Source organism: Orycteropus afer, unplaced genomic scaffold, assembly GCF_000298275.1.
Source record: "Orycteropus afer afer isolate SDZICR_OR568_19922 unplaced genomic scaffold, OryAfe1.0 scaffold00305, whole genome shotgun sequence".
In the NCBI taxonomy this organism is placed as follows: Eukaryota; Metazoa; Chordata; class Mammalia; order Tubulidentata; family Orycteropodidae; genus Orycteropus; species Orycteropus afer.
The window spans coordinates 3,990,250-4,015,994 of record NW_006921892.1 but is presented as its reverse complement, the minus strand read 5'-3'; the positions used below and the strand labels follow the sequence as shown (position 1 = coordinate 4,015,994).

General features: G+C 38.4%; 1 protein-coding gene across 1 annotated transcript in view; it reads left to right on the top strand.

Annotated features, from left to right (window-relative positions):
• The window catches only part of RXFP1 (relaxin family peptide receptor 1), a 137,124-nt gene that overhangs the window by 23,468 nt on the left and 87,911 nt on the right, over positions 1 to 25,745 (top strand). Inside the window, exon 2 of the mRNA XM_042782405.1 lies at positions 18,358 to 18,495. Within this exon, the coding sequence (XP_042638339.1) occupies positions 18,358 to 18,495 (138 nt within the window). The remainder of the gene's footprint in view (positions 1 to 18,357; positions 18,496 to 25,745) is intronic.

Genomic DNA, 25,745 nt, shown 5'->3' with positions numbered 1-25,745 from the left:
ATATATATAACAAGGAATGTGAAGGAACTTCAGCATGGTCCCAGACAGGAGAGATATTTCACCTGAGACCTGAATAACAAGGAACAGCCATTCCTGTAAGAGTCTGGAGGAAGAGCAGCCCGAGCAGCCAGAACAGCTAATGCAAAGACCCTAAAGCAAGACCAGACTTAGCATATGCAAAGAGAACATTCTGTGTGGCTCAAATTAAATGAGGTATGAAAAGGGGGAATAAATCTAATCAGAGTACTGGTCCATTCGTGAAAGGTTGAAAAGGGAAGCTAAAACTTTGGACTTTATCCTAAGAAATAGGATGCCAGTAGGACGTTTTCATAATCTCATTTGTTTTTAAATGATCTCTCTGGCTGCTGTGTGGATAACAGATATGAAAAGAGGCAAGAGTGTAAGCACAAGATTGGGGGAAGGGATAGTTACAGTTAAAAGATGACAGTGACTTTAGGGGAAGAAGCAGAGTTTGGGAGAAGTGGACACATTTAAGGAAATTGTGGAGGAAGAGCAGCACTTGCTGAAAGATTGCAGGTGGGAGTGAGGGAAAGAAACAGAGAATCCTCTATCCCTAAAACATGAGAGAATGCAAAAGGAAGTATAAGGGTCAGAGAGCAGTGAAAGGAAATTATTTTTAACAGAGAAAAAATATATTTAGAAAAGAGGTCATGTAATGTATATAACAATTCACTCTTAATTATTCTTAATTACTCAGCTAGTTAATTATTAATGATTAGTTATTCCACTCTAAAGAAATAGTGCTTCTCCTTACTGACCACAGATGCGCAGCCAACCCATGTACTGAGTTAGTGAGCTAAGGTAGAGATGGGCAGGTCAGCAAGCAGCCATTCAAAGTAAGCCCAGACAGCAACAGCAATAACAGCATATAACCAAAGATGGAGAGAATGAATCCTTCCTCACTGCTCAACCTAGTGACCTGAACTAGCTAGCAGTCACTTCCCTTCACAAGCCTCACTCTTAATTTGAGATGACAGTATGGACAGAAATAGGAAGTCAGGCAGTCAGCAACACACATTAAGTAACCACAGGTGCCTATATTCATTAGAAACCACTCAAGAAAGGTTTGGAAGTGGAACTGTTGTACAAAAGATTAAGAAGAATATTGACTAGTGCCTGAGAGGCATTTATAAGCAAAAGAGAAACAAGCTTATCTACCTGGTGTAAGAGATCTTAGCATAAAAGTGTGCCACAGGAAACTCTTGGCATCTTGGCCACTGTTTGGGCCATGATGTTTCAAATTTCATGGATTGATGATTGATTTCCATGGTATATATTCCATGAAATATATTTTTAGCACAATTGTTAGTTAGAAGTAAACTGGAAGTTACTCTTTAGACAAAATAGAAACTGACATTTAATACATGTGATTTTTGTGAAAGGCAAGATGTGGGGCCCTGTCAAATCCAGTAACTTATCAAACAATCCCTTATTTACTGTAAAGTTAAGAAACCTGCATAAAGTCCACAATAGCACAACCAGGAGCTTTCAAGAGTAATCCTCCATGTCATGAAGCAACCATGCTTAGCTTGTGCTATGATCATGCACTACAAATAAGCTGCTTTCTAAGGTTACTCCTAGGAGATTGGTAGCGTAGTGCCTAAGGCACTTGACTGCTAACCAGAGGGCTGGCAATTCAAACCCACCAGCCACTCCTCGGTTGGGCAATCTACTTCCGTAGTGATACTGCCTTGGAAACCCAAGGAGGGGTCGCTATGAGTCAGGTCCAACTCGATGGCACATAACAAGAACAACAACAACAAGTGACCTTCTGTTGGATTTCTAGGGCTGTAAACATTTATGGAAAACTGCTTCATCTTTCTTCCACAGAGGAGTTGGTGGGTTTGAACCACCAACCTTTTAATTAACAGCCAAATGCCTTAACCACTACACCACCAGAGCTCCTTATAGAGCTCTAAGTACTTCAGCATACAAAGCCTAAGAACTACATTCTCTGAGAGCCCTTATCCAACTAGTAAATTTAAGAAATTTTAAATTGATATAATAATAAAATCTAATATAAAATCCATATTCATATTTCATGAATTGTCCCTTTATATCACTTATGTCCTTAAGTGCTTTTGTTTTTGTTGTTTTCTAATCCAGGCTCTACTTTAGGATCACACATTGCATTCAAGGACCACATTTTCAGTCTCCTTTAAGGTGGAGAGAAGTTCTGGTGGTACAGTGGTTTAAGCATTCAGCTGCTAACCAAAAGTTCAGTGGTTCGAACCCACCAGCTGCTCTGCAGGAGAAAGATGAGGCAGTCTGCTTCTGTAAATATTTATTGGAAATTCTGTGGGGCAGTTCTGAAAATCCTGTGGGGCAGTTCTGCTCTGTCCTATAGGCGTAACTTTGAGTTGCAGTTGACTTGATGGTAGTAAGTCTGATTTGGTTAACTGTAGAGACAATGACATTGAGAGTTCTGAAGAATGAGAGTCCTATAAAATATTCCTCAATTTGGGTTTGCTTGATTCCAAGCTTTTACATATATTTAAAAGTGCACCTTTTGCAAACACAAGACTGTTATAAAATGTGTCATAGAAATGTGCCAGAGAACAGCTGTATGCTGTTTTGGGGCTGATGTCCTGTTAAAATGTCTCTTCACATTTGCATCAGTTTTCTCTAAACGCATGACTCATAGGACTTCCTGTTTTCACATCTCTCTTGTTCTTCCAATTGTTCTCGGCCATTCTCCAAAGAAAAATACCATATTTATCTATCTTGACTAACCTTCTAAGTCATTTCTGCAACCTTACCCTAAATCCTACTCCTTGCCTTCACCTTTTGACAATCATTTTCAGGGTCCCTTTCCCTAGATACATTTACCACTCTCCTGCTCTCTCCAGGATGAAGAGTGTGTACTGTCATTTTCATCAATCTCTTCTGTGTCTATAAGAAATGCATTCTAGATGCAAAGATATTAGAAATGCATTCTAGATGTGAAGATATTAGAAATGCATTCTAGATGCAAAGATATTAGATGCAATCCAAATGCATTCTAGATGCAAAGGGGAAGCCCAAGCAACAGTGGCTTAAACAAATTAAGAATCTGCTTTTTTCATATAAGCAGAAGCCCAGAAGTAAGTGCTTGTTGGCATTGGATTGGCTGTTCAAACATGCCTTAAGGATCCTAGATTGTTTCTAACTTTTCCTGCTCCATCATTCTTCACACACTGGTTTCCACACTATGCTTGCCTCCTAAATGTATGGAAAGATGGCTACTGCAGATACAAACATTAAGTACATGTGCCAAGTAGGAAAATGAGGGGGAAGTGTGGAATAAATGTGTATCTTTTCTCTTTTCCCAGAAATTTCCCAAGAAGACTTCTTTCTACCTCTTAGATCTCATTGGTTAGAATTTGGTCACATAGCCACACCTAGCTGCAAGGTAAGCAGAAAATGGGAGGAGTATCATTATTTTTTTAGCCAGCCATCATCTTTTCATCTGTTATTAACCACTATCACCACAAACAAAATGAGGATTCCATTATCAGAGAAAAAGGGGAAAAAAAGTATTAGTTAGGCCACTAATAGTTTCCCTGATCCCTCCCAATCAGAATTTCAATTTATTCATTCTGTATGTCTTCTCAGTTTCATTCCATACTTCCTAACAAGTTTTCATTTCTCTTCTTTCCCTAGTACATTCCTCTTAATAAATGAACTTCCAAAGTTTTTTATTCACACTCCATTTTCAACCTAAAATCAAATAATATTACATCAGTTAGTAGTTGTTGTTGTTGTTGTTATGTGCCATCGAGTTGGACTCGACTCCTAGCAAGCCCTCCTTGGGTTTCCGAGGCAGTCTCACTATGGAAGTAGACTGCCCCATCTTCCTTCCAAGGAGTGGCTGGTGGGTTTGGAACTGCCAGCCTTCTGGTTAACAGTACAATGCCGTAGGTATTGCCTTTTTATCTACACATGAGGAAAAACTGAAGTTTTAGCAAAATAAAGTAACTTGACCAAATTTACCATCAATTTAGAGGAACACTCAAGAAGAAAGCAAAACTCTAAGCACTATCAGTACTGTAGCAAACTGCCACTCAGGGTACATGGGATATATTTTTGCATTATGTTCAGTTTAGGGAGCTCTGGTAGCATAGTGCTAAAGTCACTTGACTGCTAGCCAGAAGCCTGGCAGTTCAAACCCACCAGCCACTCCTTGGAAAGAAGGTTGGGCAATCTACTTCTGTTGTTGTTGTTGTTGTTGTTTGCCGTCGAGTCGGCCCCGACTCATAGCGACCCCTCCTTGGGTTTCCGAGGCAGTATCACTACGGAAGTAGGATTGCCCAACCTTCCTTCCGAGGAGTGGCTGGTGGGTTTGAACTGCCAGCCTTCTGGTTAGCAGTCAAGTGCCTTAGGCACTATGCTACCAGAGCTCCTTACTGCCTCAGAAAACCAAGGAGAGGTCCTATAAGTCAGGTCCGACATGACGACACATAACAACATGTTCGGTTTGGTCCCATTTTCCCATTCCTTCAATGTTTAAATATGTAACATTTCCCAGGAGGCTTAACCAATTCAGTTTTTTGTTTTGTTTTGTTTTGTTTTTTTTTTAATTTATAGTGACTTCTTTAAAAAGGAGAGCTAATGAGAAAATCATATTTTCCCCTTCAGTGAGTATGAAGGGAGAAGAAGGTAGGATAATAAACTATTATCTTCTTCAAAAATCATTGTGCCACCTGACCCATGAGTTTGAATTTCTAAAGATGTCACCTCTAATATTTTCCCCTAGAAACAATACATGGAAACATCTATTTAGTTCTAATATGTTGTATTTCTGATCATGTGTGGAAATAACTTGGAACACCCAGGGCAACACAGAAATAACATACCCCAATGGGGAAGCATCTTATCCTTGGCCTGAAATCTTTACTCCCCATGTGTATATGCATGTCAGCTCTATTTGGATCATGTAAGCATTTCATATGGAGTTTTTCTGAGTATTTTTATGAAAACTTATTTACAGGCCCTATGTTTTATTTCACCTATTTATGTAACTAGTACTTATTATGCTATTGCTGTGGCCCTTTCCCTATATAAGTTCTAGGGTATAACAAGAAGACTTCCCCACCCCAAAAAACAATTTTTGGTGAAACTCAACAGAATCATAAATACAGTTATATAATTATGCAAGAAAATATTGCAGGAACCATCACATAGTCACTGAGTTCTATAGGATTTCAAAAGAGGGTCAGAACCCCCACTAGTAAAGTGGTCAGAAAAGAAGTCAGTTGTAAGGCATAACTGACCTGATCGTCAATATGAAATGGAATGTCATAAGGCAGGTCAAGATAGAGGACTAGTAGAGTCTGGAATCAGGGAGACTCGGATATAAATCCCACTTCCACCACTTACAAATTATATGCCATAAGCAATGTCTTACCTTCCTAAACTATAAAATTATAATACTATTAATACTTATGTAATGGAGTTATACTGAGGATAAAATAAGGTACGTGAAGTGCTTAGCTTAGCACATGAAACAGAGTCAAATGCCCAAAAACATGAAAGAGAAAACTACTGACCAGAGTAAAGTTAATGTAATGGACCATAAGGGGTAAAAAAAAAGTAAGTTGGAGCCTGTTAGGGGTGCTTTAAATATAAGACTAAAGTGTAAAGTAAAAGGAAGCCATTAAAGATTTATTACTTGATCATGAGATAATAAGGATTGGAATCAGGAAACGGAAATGATATTTTGAATGGAAGAACTATTAAGAAGAAACACAACTTCCCTTAATGCAAGATTCTTATATTTTGGCTGTATTGCTAATATAACCAATAAGACTGTCATTATACCAGTGAGTAGAAATTGAAAAGTAACACCTGGATTGTCAAGAAAAGGATTTTGTTATAGTTTGGGGTATATGCCACAAGTGTGCAAACACAAAATTTAGAAACCTCAGCTACTCTATGTGTTGGGAAATACACATACTCATTAGGCAATCTACTTCTGTAGTGATTCCACCTCAGAAACCCAAGGAGAGGTGGCTGTGAGTCGGACCCTTCTCGATGACAGTGAGTTTGGTTTGGTTCGGATTTGATAGAAGTTTGCTGAATGATTATTATGACAGGACACTGAGCCCTAAGCAATATTTATAATAACATCTCACCCAAATGAAGGTGATTTATCCTAAAATGTCAAAATTTTTATTCTTAAAGCCTCAGACATAAAAATATTATATATAGAGAAAGAGAGAGAGAGTATATTTTCAGGCCCTTGTATCTTAGCTGTTCTTACTTTACCCAAAAATTTGACACGTTCAAGTATTGTCATTTTTAGCCACAGCAAATTCAAGTAATAAGTTAGAAATGGAAATTAGAAGGCAGACAAACTGATGTTAGTGGAAGTGATAGCCGGTGAATAACTATGGAGAAAAAGTATGAAAAGTTGGCATAACTCTAAAACTAGCAGCATCTATGATCACATTTATAGGACAAAAGAAAATCCCTTAAAAGACCCAAAGGTATCACTGTATTATTTAACATAATCTAAACTCACAGGAAAAAAGTTAATGCTATATTCAATAGATCTCCAAAACTTCAGAAGTAAAGGTCAACACACAAAAATATACATCTGAGACACCAGTAGAGAACTTTGACAAGTTTTGCTACAAAAAGGAGGCAAGGCATGAGAACTAGGATCAAGAAAATAGTATTGTGTTTTTTTTGTCTTGGTTTTATGATGGACATAACAGCATGTTTTCAGGCTGTTGAGAACGATGCAGGAAGAGGTGAAAATTGATGATGTTTAAGAGAGAAGGGAAAATCCATGGAATGGGTCCTGCACAGGCGAGAGGTAGTGGAATCTGGTGCTCAGGTGAAGGATTGCTTTTAGGCAGGAGCAAACAGAGCTCATCCAGAATAACTAGTAAGCGGGGAGTGCATGTATGTGAGTGTGGTCCTTCAGGAATGTGGCTTTGTGAGGGTTCCTCTGATGGCATCAATTTTTAAGAGGAGAGGAAGAGTCAAGATGGAAGTTTGAGGAGAAAATACAGGGGACAAAACTGTCAACTTGAAGACTGGGAGAGTAAATGGAAGAAAGACAATGGAAGAGAGAACAATTGCTGAGCAGCATTAAGGGTCCTTATGATTTGCATCGTATATTTGAAGTAAGTGCAGAGTGCTTATCTCCTGCCCTATTCAGCCACTCAGGTGCAAGTCCAGGAACAACAGAGATGGATTTGACTGAGGTGTGTGGCTTTCTCCCAAAAGGGGAAAAAAGGTTTAAGTCTAAAAGAGGTAAATTTTATATGTTGCAAATCAACAAAAATCAGATTTTTGAATCTCTACTGCTCTGTTTGAAGATGAACTGATTGACTCAATAAAGATTCACTGAACGCTTCCCAGGCATAGGGCACCACTGAGCATGCACAATAAGTTGAGTGGTTCCTTTTCCCAGCGATGCCTAATAAGCTTAACCAGCACAGTTAGCCTAAAATATTCCCTTCTTCCAAAAAAGACTTATATGGTAGCTACCTGGTAGCATTTGAGTTCATAAAAGTTGGAATTCGTCTCAGAAATCTATAATTCTAGAAAGAACATATTTGAAATAAATTTTAAACTCCATGATGTCTGGCTTAAATCTGTTTAAAAGATATACACACAGAACGTGTACATATAGCAGAAAACTTAATCTACTTTCAGGTAACTTAATCACTCTGTTTTCTTTTGTTTCTTTCTTCGGTATCTTTGGGTTAATAACAAAACTCCAAGAATACCCTTTCCCTGAATCGGCTTCTTTTGTCCCCAAGAGTGATCTAAGTCCCACTTTGTTTTTGTGTCACCTAGGAATTGGAGGGGAAGAGCGTCTGTTTTGGTCCTGTAGTGGTAGCCACGTCTGTGTGATTCATGCCTTAACCCACACCACTTGTCATTGGTTCATTGGTCTCTGTCCCTACAATTTCTGTTGCCAAAGCATCTGCTCCTCCACACTCTCGTGCTGTCTGCTTCACACAGGTCAGACTGCATCTTTCTCCTACTCAAGTGACCTTGCCTGGTCAGCAGGCTCATTCTCAGACACTTTTGTCCCCTCTGTGGAGCACAGAAAATTTCTAGAGACTCTTCCATTCCAGTCTACAAAATAAAGGTATGTAAAAAGAGGTCCTTAAGTCTCAGTACTTTAATATCCCATACCTCCTTTTCTCATATACTGTGGCTATACTATCTGCTAAGGAATGGAGAGGGTCCAGTGAGGTTCATGGTCTCTTTTTACTCCACCCTAGGCACAAGTTCCTACTGCTTTTGGTCTTTCCTCCACATTTTCTGTTTGGTCTCAATACAGGGAAATGGAAGTATCTTTTGATCCATTTCCTTCAGCCCCATCATATGTGTTTTTCTTATTCAATGGTGTAGATATAAACTCTATGCTCTGAGTCCTCCAGATAACACAGACTTTTAGAGCATGAAGAAAAGAAACCTTTTCTCTCTCAAAATCTTGATTCTCTCAATGAAAAGTTGGGACTTTCATTCAGCTAAATGCTTATAAATTAATTCAAGTAGTAATGTATTTCTTTGTTTTCCCCATGAACCATTGACTATAACTAAGAAAATCAGTAAAGAGCCAGGCAACAAAAAATTTAGGGAAAGAAAAAAGCCTCAGTCATTATCTTCAAATTTTATCCTACTAATTTATAAAATCCCCAAAACTAAGCCAAGATCTCAAACCGAAGATTTCCAAAACATCAGGTCAAATTTAATAGATATCAAGATATGGGCTTCTAAAAATTTGACATGTTTTGACTAGTTATGGTAGATTCTTTTGACTTGGTTTTCATGGAAAGTTATTTGTGATAGGCATGTCCTTATGCTCTACTTCTAAAGAGAAAAAGAATATGAATGGAATATAGCATGGGTTATTAAGCTGGTAACAATTAATTGATAGTACTAATGAAAATTGAGTCTGGGTCTATTCAATTCAATTCAATATACTTCTTTCATTCTCATTTATTCATTCATTCAGTAAATATTTACTGCCATCTCACACCACCACACTAAGCACAGGGAATACGAGCACGATTTAGGCATGGTCTTTGCCTTGAGAAAGTTTACAGTAGAGACATACATGAACAGCAGTTACAATAAAGTATAAGAAGGGTCTATAAGAAAAGAAGCATAGAATGCCAAGGAAATAAAGAAGTACCCAACCAGCCGGGAGACGTAAGTAAAAGTTTCAGGACAAGGTGGCATATGAGTCCTGAAGTGAGTCTAGGCAGGTAAAGAAGGAAACCATACCCCATCCTCATTTGCACTGCAAATTTAGTGCTGTTGTTTTTACTGGGTGCCTTCAATTTTGATTCATATTGATCCCATTTTACAGAACAGAACTATCCCACTGGGTTTCCAAGGTTATAATCTTTATGGAAATAGATAGCCACATCTTTCTTCCATAAAGTGGCTAGTGGGGTTGAACAGTCAAATTTTGGTTAGAGTCAAGTGCTCAACTGATGTACCACCAAAACCAAAAAACCAAACTCATTGCCATTGAGTTGATTCTGACTCACAGCGACCCTTTTGTGTGTCCAAGGTAGTAAATCTTTTTAGTAGATATAGTAGATTGCCCAGTCTCCCTCCCATGGAGTGGCTGGTGGTTTGAACCGCCAACCTTTTGGTTCGCAGTCCATGCCTTAGGCACTACATCACCAGAGCTCCTCAATGTACCACCAGGGCTCCTATTTTAGTTCTAGGAGGCAACAATGTTTAGAAGTGGAAATTATGTGCATGGCACATTCAGGAGCACAGACGGTTATAATGAATCAGTTCTGTGTGAGGCTTTAAGTCAGAATGACACTGCGAAGGACAATAAGAAAAGTATAATTCTTAAGAAACTAAGTGCCCAATTTATCTAGAACAGCGTAGGTTATGAAGAAAAAAAGAAAGAGTATTTAAAATGAGAAACTGGACTGAGGCAACATGGAAAAGAGATATTGAACATCCAGCTTTTATTAGGACAATGGAATTTTTTTTTTCAAAATGATTTGTGTATGCATAGTAAAAACACATCTCAAAATCTCACATTTGAAGTCTAATGCATTCCTCAAATAAAAGCTTCCTTTTAAACATCTGATAAAATTATTTATAGATTCATGAAACTAGTACAAGGGCTCTGAAAATATTTTATGACTGATGCCTTTACTTTGGGCAGACTGTAAAGTCGGGCAATCTACTTCAGTAGTAATGCTGCCTTGGGAAACCCAACTAGGGGTCACTATAAATCGGATCCAACTCCACGGGAGTGGTTGCATTTTTTTTTTTGCATATCCATCCTTCAAAACCTCCAGAGATTATCTCAGTAACCCAGTCCATTGTTTAGTAACAATGTAGTTTAGAGATTACTCCTTTTAACTAACATGACATTAATGGACATAGCACACAGCAGCCTCTTTCCTGAATTACTTATCAAAAACAGCAACAATCACAACCTAGTTATTTATTGGCTAAAAGTTGGCCCCAACTCAGGGGACCCTGTGCACAATGGAACAAAAAGTACCCGGTCCTGTACCATCCCCATAATCCTTTGTAGGTCAGACCATTGTGACCCATAAAGTTTTCATTAGCTGGTTTTCAGCTGTGGCTCACCAGGTCTTTCTTCCTCATCCATCTTAGTCTGAAAGCTCCACTGAAACCTGTTTAGTGTCACTGCAACATGCAGGCCTCCACTGACAGATGGGCAGTGGATTTCTATGAGGTGCATTGACTGATCATCTAGCGGGTCTCCTCCAAGGAAGGTGAGAATTCTATCACTGAACCACCAGTGAAGAGATGAAATAGCACCTGTTTGATAATGTTTCTAAAATCTCTTTAAATCAACTATAAAATCTTCACTAGAAGAAGATAAACAACCACAGAAGTAACTAACTGCCTGTTCCACAGGTGAGCTCATTAGTTAGAAGTCTACTGATATTGAATATTTTCCCACTGATTATTCACCAATGCCCAGTCCAAAGTTTCTCTAATTCAGCACTGTTGACATTTTAGGACAGATAAATCTTTGTTTGCGGGGACTATCCTGTGCTTTGTAGGATGTTTGGCAATATTCCTGGCTCCTACCCAGGAAATGCCAGTACCATGCACCTTAGTTATGACCATCAGAAATGTCTGCAGGCATTACCAAATGTCCCCTGAGATGCAAAATCATCCCCAGTTGAAGATCACTGGCCTGATCAGACCAGACCATTTGCCACTGAGTTGATCTAACTCATGGCAACCCCATGTGTGTCAGAGTAGAGCTATGCTCCATAGAATTTTTAATGTCTGGTTATTTGGATGTAGATTTCCAGGCCTTTCTTCAGAGGCACCTCTGGGTAGACTCCAATCTTCAAACTCAGCAGCTGTGGAGTTTTAACCATTTACACCACCCAGGGACTCCACTAATGGTCTAGTCCTACCTTATTTTAAAATTTGTAAATAAATAAATACTAACTAATATCATGGGAGCTCTGGTGGCGTAGTGCCTAAGGCACTTGACTGCTAACCAGAAGGCTGGTGGTTCAAACCCACCAGCCACTCCTTGGAAGGAAGGTTGGGCAATCTATTTCCATAGTGATACCACTTCCGAAACCCAAGGAGAGGTCACCTTGCAAACTAATATCACAAATCAGTGTTTTGTAAATCTATAGACAAGAAATCTGTTTTCACACATTTCAGTTCTCCATAAAAGTGTCAGATCACAGGAGCCCTGGTGGTTTAATGGTTAAGTGCTCAGCTGCTAACCAAAATATTGGTGGTCCTAACCCACCAGCTAGAGCTGACTTTTAAGAGTTAGTTCAGAATGAGCAGTAAAAAACAAAAATGGAGTCTGACCTACATCCTGGCCAGAAGCCTTTCTTTATGCCAAATACATAGATTTTGGGGGCTCCTACAGAGATACATAGGATTTTTTTTTTCCAACTTACTTGGGGGTATATGTGACTTGAATGTGTGTGTGTGTGTGTGTGTGTGTGATTTGGGTGAAAGTTTACAGACAAAATTGGTTTTCTATTCAATAATTCAAGCACATTTTGTTTTGTGACATTGATTGCAATCCCCACAACATAACAGCACTCTTCCCACTTCTTCCTGGTGTTTACCATTTCCTTTCATCCTTTTGTCCTATCCCTCTCTGTCTTCTGAGCTTTATCCCCGAACAAACACTGCCCTTTTGATCAAGTATGGTTGATTAATCTAATGAGTTTGTTACTGTTCATGTTATAGGCCTATCAAATGTTTGGCTGAAAGTTGAACCATAGGAGTGAGTTCAGTTCCAGGCTTGAAGGGTGTCTAAGGGTGATAGTCTCGGGGATTCTATCAGCCTCTATCAGATCAATAAGCCTGCTCTTTTTTAATTATTCTGAGTTTTGTTCCACATTTTCCTCTCTGAGACCTCCTACTGTGATCAGAGTAGTCAGACACTACATAGTTCTCGTGTCAGGCTTGTGGAGGCTGGGGTTCATGTGGTGCAGTAGTCCTTTGGACTAATTGTTTCCCTCCATCTTTGATTTACTTCACCCTTCTTTGCTCTAGTCAGGGAGATACTAATAGCTATAACTCTGATGGCTGCTCACAAGCTTTTAAGACTCCAGTCACTGCTAACAAATTACGATGTAGAACGTTGTCTTTGTGGACTATGTTATGCCAACTGACCTTGAGCCCCCATGCTCAGTGACTAATTCCCTCAAGGTGTTTGATTAAGGCTAAGAAGTTTTCATAATTTTGCCTCCTATATGCGCTAATATATTCATGGATATATTTGCAGCATCTATAAATATATAGGTAGAAATATTCTCACTCAAACCTTTACATTTGTGGGCTTCTTATGAACTTCTGATGCTTTGGGAAATTATGTTAAAAAATAAGAATCTGGCATATTTTCTATAGATTTTCAACAGAATTTCAAATACTGGAAATAACTTATAGAATCCAAGGAAACTCTTCTCTTAGTTATTGCAAAAGTCATAGCTGTACAGAAGCATACAGTAAATACTTTAATATACTAAATATATCCACTCATTTTATATTAAATTTAAGTAAATAGAACTGCCTTTCATTCCAGTGACTGCATAGATTTCATAGCAACTTGTACCAGCCATGTTAAAATTTTCCACATTAACATTTAATGTTGTTACAGAACAAGGATTGTAATTTCATTGATTGGTATTTTCATGAGTTTTTACACATGATCGTAAGTACCTATGTATTTCTCTCAAGGTCTGACAGAGATTAAAAGCTAAGTTTTACCTACTGATAAATCACTAGGAGCTTAGCTTCTGAGCAAAAGTTTACTGAAACCCTTAAGGTTTTAGCTCTAAAGGAAGGATTCAAGATTTGAGACTATCCCAGGTCAAATCATGTCTCTCAAAAAGACAGCCAGCCATAGCATAGTCTTCTTACTCAATGGAAACAGACGCAGTTTCCTCAAAACCATATTAGAAAAAAATGTTTCCCTGGATTTACCCTCTGGCTTTGGTCCTTGAATTATACTGTGACCCAATTAAGTCAATGAGAAAACCACAATAGCGACACAAAGCCTAGACCAGTTTCTACTTCTCTGTGCATGGGGGTTCTCACAGTGCCTATGAAATGCACACAGTGTACACAGATGTTTTGTCAGAAAAGAATGGCAATAATTCACCTTCCAATAGGAAAAAATAGTCACTGATACTCACTTGGTACTTATGTCTCACTTGGCAATCAGCATAGATGACTAATTCCTGTTTTTCCATCTACCTAATTGCAAAGAATTTTTAGGAGGAAAAAAAAACAGTTTAAGTATTTCATCAAAAATGCTTCTGCTGTTGCTATTACAATTATTAAACATATTTCCCTAGTCACTCTCAAATTTTTAACTGTAACCTTTATGTGGGTTCTTATACTTTACAGTGATATTTTAGTAAGAATACTTTTTAAAAAAAATTCATTGATACATTTCTTAAATTATGAATGATTTATATGAGATGAGAATATACAAATTAAAAATTGCAATGACAAAAATTTAATTTTAGGTACCACTAAAAGCAAAACACATGTTATATCAACATTAAGTATTGACTTATTCCATGCTAACTGAGCCCAATGCTCTGTCATAGAGTCACCTTCATTGACTGCTGTAAGGCTAGTCTGCTTGTTATTGGGGGCTATGGAGTTGATTTTTGACACATAGTGACCCCATGTGCCAGAATAGAACTACCCCATAGAGTTTTTTAGCCTGTAAAAGAAGCAGGAAGCAGATCACTAGGTCTTTCTCCCGTGGAGCCACTCCAAAAAACCAAACTCACTGTCAGGCTATTCGACTCATAGCCACCCCTCCTTGGGTTTCCGAGGTGATAGCTCTACGCAAGTAGATTGCCCAGTTTTCCTTCCGAGGAGTGGTTGGTGGGTTTGAACCGCCAGCCTTCTGGTTAGCAGTCAAATGCCTTAGGCACTACACCACCAGAGCTCCAGGAGCCACTGGGTGGGTTTAAACAGCCAACCTTTCTGATAGCAGCTGAGCTCCCAGCCTTGCACCACCAGGGATTGAATCCAATTCTTAGCTTATTTTGCAATCCGGTCTCTGGTGTATTATTAATTTCCCAGATTTAGTACCTTAAAAATTCTCATAAATAAGTTCAAATCATTTTAATACCTCATTATCTTAGTCAGAGAGCTATCAAAAACTTATTTAGAAATACATCTACTTCTAAGCCACATATTTTCCCTGTAAATTAAACCTAGCAATATTTGTATTAAATTTTATTTTCTTAAACTTCTCTATTTCATCTATTCATTCGTTACTTGAAAATAGCTTGCTATCACCTTTATGACTAAGTAGGTTTAATGTAAAAAAAAAAAAAGACAAAATGATTAAAAGGAAACTATCTGCCTTCCTTGTGGCTGTCTTCATCCTTTGAGCTGATGTTCCATGAGGAACATAGACATAGAAAGTGAAAATCATAGTACCTTCCTCGATGTAGTCTTCATATCAAGAAATCACTGAACCTTCTTTATTTATAGACGAATCACACAGAACAATGAAAACTGAGATTCTCAGTGAAGAGAAATCCTATCAGAATTGAGGAGTAGGTAGGTAAGACACGTATGGTTTAACATAGCATATACAGCATTTTAATATAAGTTTAGACTGTTCATTTCATACTAACTATAGAAATAAAGCTGTACCAAATCTGCTTGGTTGGTGGTGAGCCACAAAACATACAGAATCTTAAGCAGAACATATATTCACTCCTATGGAAAACATTGGAAGCTCTGGTAGTGCAGTGCCTAAGGCATTTGACTGCTAACCAGAGGCTGGCAGTTCAAATCCACCAGCCACTCCTTGGAAGGCAGGTTGGGCAATCTACTTCTGTAGTGATACTGTCTCGGAAACCCAAGGAGGAGTCGTTATGAGTTGGATCAGACTAGATGGCAGTAAGTATGGAAAACATTATCATAATCTCTGGGAAAGTGTATGAAATATTTTTGATCATCAAAGCTGGGCAAAGGTTTTAAAAGCCTGGGAAACACTTAATTTAAATGAATCCTGCCATAGGGAGCTGCTGGTCATGCACAGAAAAACAAGCTTTGGGGGTGCAGAAAAGTCATAGACAATATTGTAATTGAAGGAGCAAGCTAAGTGATCAGTGACTTTAAAAAGTCTGCAAAGTTTTGTAAACATTGTTCTGGTTACCTAGTGCCACTCTGACAAGAATATACCACAAATGGGATGCCCTTAAGAAACAGGACTTTATTCTCTTACAATTTGGAGACATTAAGCCCAAGTTCAAAGTGACAGGCTCTAGGGGCTAGGTGAAAGCCCCTCCGCCTTGGGCTTCAGCTCTGCCTCCAGCTCCCAGGTTACTAAAGCTAGAGGCTTTTCTTCACTCAGACAGCTGCTGGCTGCTGAGGCTGCCAAGCCCAAGGGTGACAAGTGAAAAGGCACCGTCCTGATGTTACCAAACCACATGGCAGGCCATTCAAGTCCATTTTAAGTTCTCAGGTCAGCAGAGCATGGCAGGCTGCTGAACAACAACACGGCTATATTCAGGGTCTAAGCATGCCATAAGCTAGAGAACATTCCCAAAGCTGCTGCTTATATACCGGAAGCAGACAACATACCCAAAGGCAGCTACTCAGCTGCTCACAGTAGATTCTACCATGGAGTTGATTACCAGTCTCATCATGGGGAATACTACATCCAGCTGCCCAGCCACTCAATCAGATTAGCCAAGTTGACACAAAAACATAACTACCACAAACATGTTTATTATAAAATCAATCCATAAGAATAATGAGGTCAAGCTGATAAACACAAAAATTTTGAAATAGTGGTTATGAGTGACAGCAGCAGTCATAGTAATGTCAACAAAATTTATGTACTCAATATTGAGAAAAATACTTATGCATAACTATAGGAGTTGCAGATGGTCTTGTTGTCCTAGTTTAAAGACACAAACTCACATTGCAATTTGTGTCTTCTTTTAAACAGACCAGAAGAATTGTCATTCAAAGTGTATTTAAAAAGAAATTAACCTGGTGGCACAAGTTAACATGCTGGCAATGTTAAAATGTTTACACATTTAACATGGTTATTTGAGCTTTTATTACCATATTTTTAGTTTAAAATGTATTTTAGAAGATAAAATATAGTCAAATGTTTTCACATCCTCTGACACATCTTCCTGAAATTCTTGAAATTTAATACAAGTTTAAAGCCATTGACCTAATACGCCCATTTATTTTTCAAATGATAAAACTTAAGCTCAAAAATTTGGCCAAGGTCACAAATCTATGGAGGTGACAAATGAAGGCTACAGTCCCCAGTGCTTTGATTCCTAATCTTTTTGTTGCTAGTTGTCATCAACTTTGCTCCCACTCATGTGACTGTATGTGTAACAAACCAAAGTGTTGCTCAACCCTGCACCATCTTCATCATTGTTGGTATGTATGAGTCCACTGGTGCAGCTATTACGTCAATCCATCTCATTGAAGGGCTTCCCATACTGAGCTTTTTATATTTTTCAATATTTTGTTACACCAGGAACAGATGTGCTTTAAAAATAATCTCAAATACCAATTACATATCCATCATTAAAACAAATTGCTCTCAATTCTAATCTCATGATTTTAAAATCAACAAAAAGGAAAAAAATACTACCTTTCTTCTCCCTACTTTACTACAAATTCAGTAGCCTATACCATAGAAACTAGGAAGGCAGGGATCCATTCATGGCATGATGGACAGCTGTCTTTCCAATGGCAAATTAAACTAAATTCCATCATCTTTCACTCAGATCACTGCAAAGACTGACAACCTAGCTTCCACTCTTGCCCTCCCTAGTCTCCTACCCACTAACACCCACTACCAGCAGCCAGAGTAATCATACTCAAGCATGTATGTTTCCTATGTGGTCTCTTAGTTTTGTTGGTTTCCCTTTGAATTTAAAATAAAATCAAAATTTCTTAACTTGACCCATAGTTGCCTTTCAACCTCGTCAGCCTCTGCTCATGTCACTCATCCCAGCTCACTATGCTCTTGTCACAGCATCCTTCTTTCAATTCCTTGATCCTCTGTCTGAGCCCTCTTCATCACCACTTCAACCATCCCCACCACTGCCCCACTTCCACCTCCCCTATTCCCATTGGTGGTTTCCTGTTCTTCTTTCAGGTCTCTGCTTAAATAACACCTTGTCATAGAGACCCTCTAACTCCCGTTTGTATAAAGCTCCAGCACACATTTATGTCCCATCATAGAACTTGTATTCTTTCTTTTTAAATATCTCATAATTGTAAAAATTAGTTGACTTTTTTGATGTGTGTCTTCCCTGCTGGGTGGTAATCTCCACAAGGCAGGAATTCTATTTCATTCAGTTCTCCATACACAAAATCTTGCACAAGCTCTTTCACATAGTAACTATCCAATAAATGAATAAGCACATGGCACATGCTTTCCTATAACTTTGTCTTCACCCTCCTTTAATACCAGACTAGCCTTGATTCTGAGCCATTAATATAAATACAATAAATTCATGATTTTTAGAATGATTGCTAGAAAAAAAAAAATAAGGGGAAGAAAGGAATAGAGCTGAACTATAAAGAATGGGCATATATTCCATAGAAAAAGTTGGATGTGGAAAACATTCCAGGTGGGAGCAGCATGAACAAAGACAAGGAGAGGAGAATCCAGGCATTTTCTAAAAACATGGAAATGAACATCTTATTTGGGGTGGAGTTTCTTGGAAAGTAGTTGCATCAATTTAGTAAATAAGGTGAGGTTATCATACAGAGAGTTGTATATACCAGGATGAGAAGGCCAAATGTTTGTGACACAATGTCTTTGAGTTATTTTATTAAAATATTGTGTTTTCTCTCTTCTTTTCATCACAGTTGCTCATGGGAATGAAGAGGATGTCAAGTGCTCCCTTGGCTACTTCCCCTGTGGAAATATCACAAAGTGCTTGCCTCAGTTTCTTCACTGTAACAGTGTGGATGACTGTGGGAACTGGGCCGATGAGGATAACTGTGGTAAGTGAAGCCACATGTAGTCAGAGCAAGTGGCAAAAATGACTTGAGAGGAGGCAAAAAGTCCCCAAGACTCTTCCTCTTAACAAAAAAGAGAAATGGGAGAAAGAAGGGCTGTTTATGAACAGGGAGATAGTTCAGGGGCCAGGAGTGTATGGAGGGATGGACACTGGGAAGAGGTAACTATGGGGAGGAAGTGGGAGGGGAGCTGTTGCACTGTGGTAAACTGTAGTCAATGACATGAGACAAAGTATATGTGAACTGCTGTATGGAAAGTGAATTTGCTCTGTAAATCTTCACCCAAATCACAATTAAAAAAAGGTTTTAAAAAAAGAGAGAGAGGGAAATGGGAAAAAATAAAACAAAATTGAAGTACAAAAAATAAGTTGCCTAAGGAAATCTTACATTTATTTCATTAACTTTAACTATTCATGCCTTTCTATGTAATGCTTTGACAGCCAGTATTTCAAGAATGTAGTTGTTGTGTGTATAGTATTTTAGCCTAGCAGACTTGCCTAGGTATTTTCTTAGTGGCAGAATGATGTAGAAATTGAGAATATGGACTCTGGAGTCAGACTGCCAGGGTTCGAACCAGGATTCAACAATAACCAATTATGTAAACTTGATAATATGCATGAACTTCTCTGTGCCTCAATTTCTCATTTTTAAAAGGGTTTAATAATTATAACTACATTATGAGGAGTTGTGAAGGTTAATATAAAAAAATACAGAGCAGTACTAGACATATGACAAGGCTATATAAGTTTTATATGCTATTATTCTCTTTTGACCTTTGTTCACTATAGTTAAAGAGGGATAGTGAGGCCTCCTAAAAAAGGAAGAATAATATGTAAGTTCAGCTTACTATTATTTAACAAACAACCATACATATGACCTTGTAAAGCCAACAGGTGTGTGGGGGTAAGGAGGGCTTCTAGTCAATTACAGCACCTGGGGAAACTTGGCTTCCAGTTAGGCTACTATTAAAATTTCAGCAGCCTTGAAAATACAAATTTATAAAAGAACTTGAATTGCCTGAATTTTACTCACTATAGAAAAAAAGAGCCTTGGAAATATTATAAAAATAAGATTCCTCACTCATGGAGAAATAATAGGACTCATGTCCTATTTTTAGAGGACAAAATCATGCATAACAGGGTTAGTTCTCAAAGTACTACACAATTAACTGCTACAGTAAAGAAACCTTGCTGTCATCACTGCCTCGAGTACCGGCATGCCTCATTTGATTATGCTTCACTTTCTTGTGCTTTTCGGATATTGCATTTTTTACAAATTGAAGGTCTGTGGCAACCTTGCATTGAACAAGTCTATCAATGCCATTTTTCCAACAGCATGTGTTCACTGTGTCTCTGTGTCACATTTTGATAATTCTATTGCATACTTAATAGACTACAGTATAATGTAAACATAACTTTTATAACTTGCTTTGTGGCAATAGTCACTTGTAGTGGTATGGAACTGAACCTTCAACAACTCCAAGATATGCCTGTATTACACATTTTTTAACACACCATTTCAAAAAACTTAAACTTTTCAGTCATCTCTAGGTTAATTAATTTTCCATTATCTCTAGGTCTTAGCAGTAGACAAAGCATAACCACACTATCTAAACTTGTGAGCTTTAGTTGGAAATACATTTGATTTAGTTAACTATGTGTTTTCTTCTTTTAAAAAGAAAAGGACTTGTTAAATAATACTAAGCAAGTGCTTAAAAACAAAAACAATTAAAACCTAGAAGAATTTTCTGCACATTACCAACCCCTTGGACTCAATCTGCTGTCAATGCAGACAGGGAGTCCTAGATAGATTGGCATGATAGCTTCCTACTGGCAACCAACTGAAAAGGTGGCAGGAGGAAAGAATAGTAACGTAGTAGAAACAGCAAATTCGCAGGCAAAAGCAGTTTCTCGATGAAAAAAAACTTTGGGATCTCTTGTTTCAGTTTTAATTTTAAAGAGACTGAGTAACAAAAGTGACAATTCTTCAAATACTAATTCTTGGAGCCATGCAACTTTCTCACACATGCTTGGGTGTCCTCAGTCTGGACTCCAAGTACCCCACATGACAGAATAAAACTTTCCCATGAAGTTTTCTTGGCTGTAGTCTTTATGGGAACAAATTGCCAGATCTTCCTCCCAAGGTAGTTTCAAACTGACAATCCTTTGATTAACAGCTGAGTGCTTAACCATTTGCAACACCAGGGCTCTTTGATGAATTTTATTAGCTCCACCTAAATTTACTAACCATATTGGTACAATGATAAAAAGACCAATGGAACACAATCAAAAACCCAGAAATAGAACCATCCATCTATGGACAGCTGATCTTTAACAAAAACCAAAACCCATCAGATGGGGGAAAGATGATAGCCTCTTTAACAAATGGTGCTGGCAAAATTGTCGAAAAAAAAAAAAAAAAATTATATCCAGTTGCAGAAAAGTGAAACAAGACCCATACCTCACCCCATACACTAAAACAAACTCAAGTTGGATCAAAGACTTAAATGTACAACCCAAAACTACAAAACTCATCAAAGATAAAATAGGGGCAAATCTAGGGTCCCCATTATAAAGCATAAATAGACTATCAAGCATAATTGAAAACGCACACACAGTGGAAGAGAAGCTAGATGACTGAGACCTTTTAAAAATTAAATTCTTATGCACATTGAAAGACTTGTCCAAAAGGGAAAAAATATTTGCCCATGACATATCTGACAAGGGTTTTATCTCCAAAATATATAGAAAACTTCAACACCTCAACACCAAAAAGATAAACAACCCAATTCAAAAATGGGCAAGGGACATGAACAGACACTTCACTGAAGAAAATATAATGATGATGGTCAACAGACACATGAGGAAATGTTCACAATCATTAGTCATTAGAGAGATGCAAATCAAAACAACAATGAGATATCATCTCACTCTAGCAATAATAGCAAAATTCAACAAGACAGAAAATAACAAGTGCTGGTGAGAGTTACAGAGAGATTGGAACTCTCATATACCGCTGGTGGGACTATAAAATGGTACTCTGGTGGTGTAGTGCCTAAGGCACTTGACGGCTAACCAGAAGGCTGGTGGTTCAAACCCATCAGCCACTCCTCAGAAGGAAGGTTGGGCATTCTACTTCCATAGTGATACTGTCTCGGAAACCCAAGGAGGAGTCTCTATGAGTTGGATCCAACTCTACGGCAGTGTTGCATTGTTTACTATGGAAAATGGTATGGCATTTCTTTAAAAAACTGAAAATAGAACTAACATTTGATCTAGCAATTCCATTACTAGAAATATATCCTAAAGAAGAGAGAGACAGGACACAAACAGACATATGCACACCTATGTTCATCACAGCACAATTCACTATAGCAAAGAGAGAGAAACAACCTACATGCCCATCAACAGATGAATGGATAACCAAACTGTGGTGCATTCCCACAATGAAATATTATGCTACATTAAAGAATAATGAAGGATACATGAATCATTTCACGATGTGGATGAATTTGGAGGACATTATACTGTATGAAATAAGTCAATCACAGAAGGACAAATATTGTATAAGCCCTTTATTGTAAAAAGTCAAGGAAAAGTTTGCTTTGTTGGTTACCAGGAATGGGAGGAAAGGGGAGGGAAAATTTCGGACTAGTTGGGGGTCACGTGTTGATTTGGGTGAGAGGAGGGATGATATGGAAAAAGTCTGTGACCAACATGATGACATTAGGGGAAAGGGAGGACACTGAAACATGCACATAAGATATAGACAACAGAAGCAAATACTATTACAAGCACAATTCTGCATTACCACTAACACCAAACACCAGGCTACAGATAAATGCATAAAGAGGTGAGAAGATCAGATGGGAGTAGGGGAACAGGAATACACCCTAGACCAAGGATAGATTTGGCTGAATATAATCTAACATATGCACTTCTGGTACAAAATTAGGCACACACGTTACAGAAGCAACAGAAGACAAAGTTGGAATAATTTCTCAGAGACAACCAAACTCCTTGAGAGAGAATTACAGGGCTTGCCAACTCGGGACCATAGTCTCAGGACACATCATGCTCAATTGGCATAACATAGTTCATAAAAATCTTGTTATACAACCTACTTTGGTCAGAACTTTGAGCTTTCAAGTGAAGACAATCAAAGGCATCTGGAAACAATGAGTCCAAGGTGAAGATGGACCACAAAAACCTCAGCCTTCATGATCCTGAGACCAGATGAACTAGATAGTGCCCAGCTACCAATGCCAATCACTCAGAAAGGGGTCAAACTGGAGATCTTGGATAGAGTGGGAGGAAAAATGTAGAACAAAATTCAAAAGCACAAAATTGATCAGAATTAGTGCCCAGACAAAGACTGGTGGAACCCCCGAGACTATAGCCCTAGGTTATTCTTTGGGCCTAGAAATAGACTCACCCCAATGCTGGATCAAATGGATTGGCTCTCAGCCCAACAGTAGAAAGACCTACATGGAGAACACTTACCCCAGGATGATGCACCCACCTATTCTATGGAGATGTACCCCTTAAAGCAATCAGCCATGAGACACCAGAGTGGCAGCATTCACATAGAGGGAAAGCGGAACAGACAGGAATGCATAGTTAAGAAGGGCACAGGGAGCAGGTAGTCACAGGAAGGGAAGTTTTTATGGTTGGGGATGGTAATCAGGACACGAAATCAAATATGCATGAACTGTTGAATGTAAAACAAACTTGCTTTGTAAATTTGCACCCAAAACACAATGAAATAAAGAAATTTACCAGCCAGTAAATTCATATGGAAGTACTACAACATTGAGGTGTAGAGATAGAAACTGGGGTTTAAATCTGGCTGTGAAGGAAAGAAGTAAAAATGGCTGCTTTCTTACCTATAAAAATGGAAATAAGAGTATTTGGCCATAGATTGTTAAGAAGATTCAATAAAATAATGTATCTAAGGTGCTTAACAGGGTACATGAGATATAAATGTTAGCTAGTTAACTATTATAGCCCCTGGGTGACAAAAATGATTTGGGCTTGACTATTTACCAAAAAGTTGGCAGTTCAAATCCATTCAGCAACATCACAGAAGAAAGGCCTGGTGATCTACTTCCCTAAGATTACAGCCAAAAAAAAAAAAAATCCTACGGAACATAATTCTACTCTGATACAGTTGAGGTCACCATGAATTGGGATCAACTTTACAGCAAAAGGTTTCGTTTAGTTAACTTTTAAACCCATTGCCATTGAGTCCATTCTGACTCATAGTGACCCCATAGTACAAGGCAGAACTTGTCGACAGGGTTTCCAAGACTCTAATCTTTACAAAAACAGACTGCCACGTCTTTCATCTGTGAAGCAGCTCATAGTCTTGAACTGCCAACCTTTGTGTTAGCAACCAATTGTTGAAATACTGCTGTATAATAAATGTAATGGCTTAAAAAATAAACATTAATTTAACTCATGATTCTGTAGGTCAGCAACCTAGGCTGGACTCAGCTGAGATTAGCTGGATGGTTCTGGATTTGATTGAAATTTCTTGTTCATTTGCAATCATCTGTAGATCAGCTTTGTCATCATGCCTGGGACCTTGGCTGGGATATTTGGGATGACTCCACCCAGCTACATTCATTTTCTTGTCCTCCAATAGGCTAGTCCCTACTTGTTCTAAAGATGAACATATGACACTCACCCCTGCAAATGGAAACATGCAAGACTCCTTGAAGCCTAGACTCAGAACTAACCCACTGTCTTTTCTATATCATTGCCATAGCAAGTCACCAGGAAAGCCCTATTCTAAAAAGTGGGAAAGAGGCCCCGACCTGCTGCGAAGTCACACTGCCAGGGGCATGGATACAGTGAGGGCAATCACTGCAGTCACTTTTGCAAAACGACAGCTGGTATTATAATCGCTTTTCTCACAAACATAACTCCTCAGTAACTCAGAGTTCCCACCTGCATGACTGTAGGAAGCCCTATTCATTAAATAATTTAAATATTTCTAGGAACAACCCATTGCTTATTTATTTACTTATTGTACTGAAACAGCAGCTGACACCTGGGGAAAAATGTATTTATACAATCTTGATTTTGCTATGATATGTATGTGAATAAGTGTGTCTCTCTGTGTGTATATATATATGTGTGTGTGGGGGGGGTGCATCCTGCTGATTTGGGGATAATTAGGGAGTGAGTGAGGTGAGTTCTGTCCTGAAAATATACCTATCATTTAGTTATTTGTTGTTGTTGTTCTTTTGTGACGTCAAGTCGAACCTGACTCATAGCAACCCCTCCTTGGTTTCCAAGGCAGTATCACTATGGAAGTAGATTGCCCCATCTTCCTTCCAAGGAGTGGCTGGTGAATTTGAACCGCCAGCCTTCAGGTTAGCAGTGAAATGTCTTAGGTACTGTGCTACCAGAGCTTCTATCATTTAGTTATTTAGGGACATAAAATGTGCAAATTTCTACATTTGAACCTTTATTATGTTCATTTTTCTAAATCTTCATGAGTTTTAATAGAAAGCAAAATAACATTAGGAAAAAACATAAATGTCTGTTTCTTTATACTTAATTTGTAATTCTGAAAACAAGCATGGGTTTAATTCTTGTGAAAACAATATTTAATTGGAACAAAAGACAATTTGGAAATGTATCTGGATTTATCTATAATGGTTTCTTCTTTTTTCTATCTCTGCCAATTTTTGCTTGAAATTCTCTTCCTCTCAGTGTTTTATCCTCTCTGTCTCTCTGTCTCTTTCTTCTTCTCACTCTCTCTCTCTCTCTCCCTTTCTTCTACCTCTCCCTCTCTCTCTCTCTTTCAGTCTGGACTTCTTTCTCTCATTCTGTCTCATCATTTTTATATATCTTCCACTTCCATTCTGCCTCTTAAACATCTCCCATTCCTTTAACTCTGACTCAATTTCTCTTTCTACCTCATGCTTACCTGTTCCCCTATGTCTTTTCTCTTACAAACCAAGTCACCACAATATTCATAAATTACAATGTAATTACTATTTAGCTCATTTCATTAATTTTATAAGCTGGCTGTTGTTGTTGTTGTTGTTAAGTGCCGTCGAGTCGTTTCCGACTCATAGCGACCCCATGCACAGCAGAATGAAACACTGCCCGATCCCACGCCAGCCCGACAATCCCTGCTATACTTGAGCCCATCATCGCAGCCACCGTATCAATCCATCTCGTTGAAGGCCTCCCCCTCTTTCATCGACCCTCCACCCTACC